At 32.3% G+C, this 8,786-nt stretch overlaps 1 protein-coding gene across 1 annotated transcript in view; it reads left to right on the top strand.

Moving 5' to 3' along the window:
- LOC111088560 overlaps positions 1-6,186 on the top strand; it is a 13,511-nt gene extending 7,325 nt beyond the window's left edge. The window contains exons 3-4 of the mRNA XM_022399050.1: positions 5,066-5,245; positions 5,731-6,186. Coding sequence (XP_022254758.1) covers positions 5,066-5,245; positions 5,731-5,748 — 198 coding nt within the window. The 3' untranslated portion in view covers positions 5,749-6,186. The remainder of the gene's footprint in view (positions 1-5,065; positions 5,246-5,730) is intronic.
- Positions 6,187-8,786: the final 2,600 nt, after the last annotated feature.

The raw sequence follows: 8,786 nt of genomic DNA, 5'->3' as shown, positions 1-8,786 counted from the left end.
ATACCCGTGATGGGCAGAGCACAGATAGCCCATTGTGTAGCTTTGTGCTTAAATTCAAACAAACAAACAAAAAAAAAAAAACGGCCGCAAAATTCAAACCATGAATCCTCGGATTCAGACTCCAAATACGCTAGCTAATAGGCTATGCTCAACCCTAGCTCAATAATGATATGAAAGTGCATAAAGAACTAAGGTCAGTTGATTCTCAGTGCTAAGTTTATGAATCATTTACCCAAAATTCACAAATGTAACTGATCTGTAAGTTTACGGTCTTACAATGTTTGATTCTCCACGATGTACGGTGGGCAGATAGCCCCTTGTGTTGGTTTGTGCTAAGAAAACAATAACAACTGTAACTTACCGCTATCTCACCGGGGGACAATAATGGAGAGAGAAATTTCCAAGTGAGCGTTGAATAATTATATTTAAATAATAAACATTATGATATAAAATTTATATTTAAATAGAAACACAATTATACTTTAACTTTTCTGGAACATAAATCAATATAGTAGTTTTAAAATTGGTATGTTTCAAAAACTGTCGTTTTCGGAAATCTTTGCACATTTTGATATTTCCGCTGCTGTCAAGATCAATTCAATAAAAGTGTTAGTAAATATGCTAATAGGATTTTAAACAATTATTCTTTAATTCGTGAAAAATTGAACCATATAAGCAAACACTCCAGTCTGAGTTAAACAAAATTAAGAATAGTAGTATACCTTGTTTTTATGCTACATAAGTTTATTGATATACGATTGTGATTCATTGTTCCACGTACTACTCCCAAGAAGTGAGTCAGATATTTTGATTGCCGTTTGACTTTCTCAATTTCTATATGAACATATACAGCCTTAATAATGTTGATATCAGGATTTTCTTTGTACACGTTAAGCCATGATTGCGAATTTATTTCTGCTTCCTTTATCTTCAGGTATTTTGTATTGCATTTTTGAAGATGAATTCCTGCTCAACGGGTCCAATTTTTTGAAGGAATGACACGATGAATAGGTGTCTGATTGTACCTGTCAGCAGTCAGGGTACCACCAATTCTGTGTAACTCTTCCCATGCACGCTTCACTCTACATGTTATACACTGAACAGTGATACCTTTCTCCTCTCTGCCATGTTGAATTTGGATTAGACTAGAACCATTCTCTAATTGTATTCGTCCCATTGTCTGAAGTCTGATGTTCATTTCAGCCTTTGGTTTAGATATTTCTCAAAAGCAATTATTTTTTGAGCAGAACACGTCGAGTCCGATTCTGAAAGCAACATTCACACTTTTACTCACAGTTAGGTCAATGGTAAAGTCTCTATTGGATTGAAATGTATCACACAGACACCACATCCTAAGTTACTTAACATTACTTTTGAAGAATTAGGTATTATGCTTGTGTACAACTGTCTGTTTGGTTGTATTACAATCAATAACACTGTGAAATATCAAAATATGACTGTACACTGTCCACTTCAATGCAATGGAGGAAGGGTAATCCCACAATATTTGCATCTTATACCCTTTTTATTCACCATTCCCATAACTATTTTCAATGTTATGTATTTGTTTTTCTTTTAGCTTGTATGGTAATGTTAGTGAGAATTATGCCAGAAATTAAAATTCTTCAGCGGATGCTTGAAATCATGCAAACACATATATCATTATTTGTGAATTTTGTTTTATGTGAATGAGCCTAAGTCTTGAACATATTGTCTCTGGAATACAACAGATGGGTAAGGGGTAGATAGGAGTCTAATGACACTGAAGCGAATAGTAATAGGAGCTAAAGATATGACATGTTTCAGCAAATATTGTAAATGCACATTTTTTCATAGAGAAGCATTAGATGTCAGTAAAATGTTTATTTTTCGATAAACGAAGCAAAAACAGTTAAAGTTCCCAAAAGAATTAGAAGTAAAAAGAAATAATATAGCCAATTAGCGGAAGTGGTGAATTCCTATTGTTGTTCGTGCCAATAACTGTAGGCTTCGAGAGACTGACACTAATTGTTGAGCACCTTTGTTCGTACAACCTTATTATATCAAACAAGTATATCATAATTCACTAAATTTCTGAAATGTTCTTAATGTCGATTTAAATTATTTTTATGTTGTAATTTACATTCACTTGAAAGCCATTTGAAATTCACCGCAGGTAAAATAACCTCCATGAACTCCGGTGATCCTTTCCCGAAATCTTCACATGTAGGTGATTACTGCTACAACTATCACTCATCTTATAGAGGCATTCCTAGCCAGACATAACGGAACTAATCGGGTCGTTATTGTGCAGGCGTTTTGAAGCAAACTTCAATAGATGATCATAAAGTAAATACCCCAGTGCCTAAACTATAATGTGTAGGAAATTGCTACCACAAAGATCAAACAAGAAACAAATAGGGAATCGACTTCAGTACTTACTAAATCTTGATATAGAGGGCCTTACAATTGCACATTACCTACAAATGTCATGGGAAAAATCGTCTCATTACGCTACTGATATCGCTAACAAGAGGGCAGATAGTGATATTTTGCTACATAAAAGAACGCCCTTCTCCATTTTGACTGCCTGACCACAAAACTGTTACAGACTAGTTCCGTAGATCTGACAACGGTAGATTTCAGGTTATGAGGTTTCCTTATGTCACGCGTTTACGTAGCTAATCTGCATACCAAACTTGACTTGCAGCTGTTATAAGAAAGATAGTTTGCATAATGGATAAAATATGGCTAGCAGCGGGAATGTTCAAGGCTACACATATTGTGACTTCAATGCAAAATATTTAATTGTGGCAAGAGTTGACAAATGCTTTAAATGATTCCCCATGAAACATTTGTCATGTCTGTGTGAAGGTACCGTATTATACCTTATCGTTTAGGCGCTATAACCTATTTTATGATCATCCTGTAATAGCGGATGTGTCTGTAATTATTTTCTCTCTCATCATATACAACATACAACACACCAGAAAGTCATGTCTTGACCAGTGCTTCCTTTTTCCATATTCCGTCATTTTCCAGCAGTGTGTTTTGTGTATTACTGTGTAACAAAAATTGAGATTCTAATAGCACATGTCATAGCAAAGCAGCAGTAAGAATTGTTAGTGTTCAGTCGACCGCAACTAACTTTCCATTCAAAGTTGAGTGAGTCATGGTTATCCAAGGACTTTGGTGGCATTTTCCAGTACTAACAGCAGAAATAACAAAACCCGGATCTTGTAAGCTCCATTAAATATTGCTTTAAAATGCCTTTGTAAGTAAGATTAGTGTATTACCTTCTGAAGACATATCGCACAATCAGAATGTTTTTATTTGTGGATTTTGGTGAAACAGGTTTACAACCGGATCCTTTAGATTCGAGTTTTACTATTTTACATTGGTAAACGAGAACCCCACGTATGTATACTTTTCTCTGAGAATAGTTTTTAAACTTACCTTTCCCACAAGATAAACCCGTTGTCATCAATTGTTGGTACACAGTGTTCTGGGTTCATCTGAAAGAAAAAGAAATATTTTATCTACTCTCTATATATATATATCTTATTAAAATGACACGTTTAGTTGTTATTCTCAAAGAAACGCTAAAATCGGGGAATCGATTCCTCGCGGTAGACAGGGTACGGCTAGCCCACTGTTTGACTTTGCGTTTAACGTTCGTTGTTATAGCGTTTGTTTTAGCGCGATTGTTGAAATTAAGTGTATCGTAAAGTTATATTCGGAAAGAATAAACCAGTTTTATTAAGTAAGGACTTGTGTCGCTAAAGTTTCGTCGGAACGAAGTTACGGAAAGTTAATTAACAAACGGAGACGTAACAGTATATTAAGAGGTATTAACTATCGAAGTCTACAACTAATAAGAACAGTATCAAAACACAGTATATAAAGAGTAAATAGATATTTCCTAGACATTTTTTTTTAGTTTAGGTATGCAAAAACAGAAAATGTACATACTTTTTTTATTTCGTGACTCATCTTATTCATGCCGCCATTAAAACAAAGCTAGCGCAACACGTGTTCGATGGTCCATGAACTATCGCCGTCTATTAATCTCAACAAGAGCTAGAGGCACTGTATCAACTTGCCCCTGTAACAACTAGCCCCGGTCTCCCCTATTACTGTAGTGATTTTATAGTATTGTTACTGCTGACTGTATCTGTGTGAAAGGATTGATGACAAGTTTCAGAAGGTCAAATTGTCAGTATTGTTCACATAGTATTGTTGTATAGCGCCATTATACAATAATTCAATTATTGTGGAAAGCTTTTATCAACAAATTCAGATACTGTTTTGTGTTAACCAACCAGAGTAAGTTAGTTGATTCTACTTCAACAATACGTCTCTCTCTGACTGCAGTTCAATTACTCATTACCTACACACACATTATTATTCCGTCACGTTGTGAGCGTCTTATTTATATACCAGAGAAACATATATCTAGTAAATGCTAGGGCATTCACCAAGGAACAAGATACTTCTAGAAAGCAGATGGCATGACAATAGTCCCGTGATCTCGCTGACGCAACAATATGTTAAATTAAATCACATATTGCTTATCAGGTTATGTAAGTACATCGTAAAGCAACAAGTAAAATGAAGGATAATGCATAAAAGCTAAATTTTAAAAGTACTTTTCTACATTTGCTTCAATAGTTCTATTACATATCCAGTAAATATCTACTTTTAGCATAGTAATTTCTTCTCAGCAAGTTATATACCAAATAGACGTTTAGAAAACCGTTTTGATTAATTTTTCGAATGCCTACTACAAACACAGAAAAAGTAGTCGGACATTGTTGTCTTTCTTTAAAGCGTTTTGCAGTGCCTCCTTTATGTACGTGAATGGTTCATAAGAGGTGACATTTCCATTAATACAACTACTCTCTTATCATTCACACTTCATTCTGAGCATGCCTTCGAGAGGCTTTATGAACTAATTAATGTATTAATAATGTTTTTGCCTACTGTCAGAAATTATGGTTGGTTTGTCATTATTTTAATCATACATGTTTAGTGTAGTTTCTGTGAAATCATTGTAAGATGAATTATGCATTTGTTAAAAATGCAGCATATTCGGGATTTGTCACGAAGAGATGATTCACGTCGATTTCACTGTAGCCAGCTTTCCACTCAAGAAGTTCTTCCCATTGAAAGTTTTTTAGATTCTGAGAAACCTTTATCTCCACAACTGTCAAGCACAACAGACTTCTCCAAATTTGGCATTTCCTTAACTATAGATAAAAATAAGGTGAGAAATAAATCAGAATGTTGTATTTATTTTTTCTCTCTTTCGTTAATCTAAATGTTGCATTGATCTATTAACAGCAGATTTTTGAATAAGTATAGATGATAATGAAAACATTAAAAACTTGTGATTAAAATTTAAGTATGACACAGTTTTTAAGGTTAAACAAAAAAAAAATTATTGAGGAAATTGTAGAATCAAAGAATGTTAATATTTTTAATATTTTCTTTTTTGGATTTAGGGTATAGTTTACCTCTAAAGTTTCTTTAAGATTTTTATAACTATTGAAATTTCATCTAATGAATTTATTAGTTATAAGTGATTTTATGTATTCATATAGAAAATTTTTACTGTAATTTCTCATGTACATATATGATGTATAGAAATATAGGTTTTGAATACATGCTGAAAACATTATGTATTTTTTGACATTTAATCTTTCTAACTAAGGAAGATTTCATAAGTTATCTCATTAAATATCTTTCCAGACTCATGCAGTGAACTAAAAATAGCAGGCTTCAGAGTTAACCAAGCTCGAACTGACTTGCAATTTATTTCAAACTGGTTGCTCTACCATCTGTTCAAAGACTTCCTGGTAACATTTGGATAAATTCCAACATTTCAATGTGAAAATGATGGTAATTTTTATTGTTTATGAGTAATTACAATGTGTTGAATGAATTTATTAATTCATTTATAAGAATATTAAAGTAATTTATCATTTTGAATTTTTTTTAATATATAAGTAACAAAATGCAAAATTGTAACACCAATTGTATTCCAGCTATCAAAGAACTATATACAAATAGAAATGTAGTTCAAAATGCTGTATGTATTATTGTGATAACAGAGGTTTTAAAAAATGTAATAATAACAAATGAATTTTAAAAGAAAATATTTATAATTCTCAGGGAATTTTTTCTAGGTTTTACAGTTTATGCGGAATTTTACAAGTTATGTTTTTTATTATATATATAAATGGTTATGGGAATTAGACGAATTTATTTTTTATATATATAATGTTACTATAGTTGAATCAGAAATATGAATATTTGCTTAGGTGAAATATTAACCAAATATTATAGGTACTATGTTACTTTGTAATTGCCTTCAAAAGATTGAAAAACATTGCACAACTACCCTGAAGTTTGCATCCATATATAATAACTATTTTCTGTAAACTTATGATGGCATATAAAACATGTCTAGAAAATATATACGTTTCTAATTATTATTTAAGTGGAGTTAAAGGCTAGTAAAAAAACTATAAAATGGTAGTTTTATTCAGTATTTTTTACAGGCTTGTGGGAAAAAAGAGCCATGTAACTAATATCTAGTACTAATAAAAAAAGAGGTGCTACTATAGTGTGCAGTCTACAAGATACTATCATCATCATGACCATTTTAATGATTCACTAAAACATAATTTCTTGCTAAATAATTTATATCTATCCGCATTTTTGTTCAACAAATAATAATAATTTAATAAGTTGTGTGTTCCAAAAGAGTATCTTAAATTTAGATTCAAGATGATAAAAACCCATAACACGAGCACTTTTGAAAGGTGAACCTTTCTTCTTCTTCAGGGGCAAACTGGGAATCCCCTGAAGAAGAAAGATCCACCTTTTGAAAGCGCTTGGGATTTTATCATCTTGAAGCAAGACTTCATGAATCTACGTGTTTTTCCGACACCTTAAATTTAGGTTATAACTGTGCAAGTTTTGATTGTTAGAATTTAATCCGTTCCGATTATATTTGCCCCAAAAATGTTATGTAATGGTATTTTGTACTACATTAGTTTAAAAGCATTATTTATAATAAAAGGTGCCAATTACAAACAAACGAAAGTTAAAATGGTGATGACGATAGTATGTATATGTGTATACGGCACGCTATAGTGTAAATATCTTTGTAGACCACACGCTATAGTAGCACCAAAAAGACATATATGGTAATATCTTGTCAGGAAAATCACTTATGTCAATTAATAACGATGCAAAACATAACTGTATATAATAGTTTTACCAAATAATTTATACATAATTAAAAAGTATAAACAGCTAAAAACTGGATTAAGAAAGAATACTACTGATCATTTCTGTGTTGTGATATGTAATTGATTAATTAAAATACATGTAAAGAATAAAACAAAATCTATATAATCACCAAATGTTATTCTGTAGTTATTAGGTTATACTTGGAGCCTAAAATTAATATAAAAACAATAACACAGGTGTTAATATATATATATAGTTATTTATTTAGGAAAGCTAAAAAATAAAAAAAAAGAGAATACACCAAAAGAAAGGATAGTACAAATCTAATACACCACATCCAAACTTAATGAAATCTAATTAAATGTAAATTCATGAAAAAAGAAAAAAAATTGCAGCCACAATACAAACATCACAAATCATAAGGTGTGTCATTAGGCAATATGCCCTGGTTTTTAGAAGTACTGATGAAAGTTAGACCCAAATTGCGTTAGGGGTACACCATCCATTCAGTTTAACCTCAATATTAATAAAAATGCTTGTCAAAAACGTCGTATACATAAACTTAATTAAGAAAAATAATATGTCTATGTACATGTGTTTAACTTTATAAAAACTAAACAAGTGACATATATTATCAAAATATGTAAATTTACATCACATGTAAATAGACACCTAATTTTTCGTCATTTAACTGATTTATGCTAACTAATTTGTGTTCACAGAGCACTATATAAATGAAAATGGTCCGCACACTAATTATCTTGTGCTACAACATGCCTAGAACTCGAATTGTCAGATTTTGTTAGAGGAAGGATAGTTGGTCAAGCAGATGGTGGAATAAGTCAGTGGCAAATTTCGCAGAATTTGGGAATCCCGCTTTCGACAGTCAACAGAATCATCGTGCAGTACAGGAAACACGGCAAGAAAACAATTGAGCAGTGTCCAGGTCGTCCTGGTCTATCGGAGAGGACAAAAAGGGTGTAGATTAAGATATGTGTAGCACTTTGAAATTTCGTTCTTACATGACATCCTCAAACGCAACTGCTATCCACAACACTTATTAGAAAACATTACCAACACCTTCCTAACAAAGAAACTCACAAATCCAGTTAAGATACCAACTGTACCTAAACTTACTGTATACTCGTGTTTTCCCTATACTGGCAAACAAAGCTTAAAGTTAAAAAATCAACTTAAACGCATACTTGGTCGTTGCTACCCTCAATACGTCTCTCTCTGTCCGCAGTTCAATTACACACTACATTACATACATTGTTGCCGTCACGTCTTGACCGTCTTATATATAAAAGAATACCGAATCTAGTAAATGCTAGAGCATTCAGGAAGGGACGTGAACGTTCTAGAAGTTCATGACGTGTTACTAGAATCACGTGACTTCCGCTGTCGTAACACTGCCCCTTCCTTGGTATTGTTCATTCCGAACAATAGCCACTTACATTAAACCAATAAACAATTAACAATAACTTAATTAAATGTACAGAATTACAATCACAAAATTACAATTCTACAAAGTCTCTTAATTTTAC

The sequence above is a fragment of the Limulus polyphemus genome, unplaced genomic scaffold, assembly GCF_000517525.1.
Source record: "Limulus polyphemus unplaced genomic scaffold, Limulus_polyphemus-2.1.2 Scaffold4013, whole genome shotgun sequence".
Classification (NCBI taxonomy): domain Eukaryota; kingdom Metazoa; phylum Arthropoda; class Merostomata; order Xiphosura; family Limulidae; genus Limulus; species Limulus polyphemus.
This window is presented reverse-complemented; position numbering and strand designations above follow the sequence as displayed.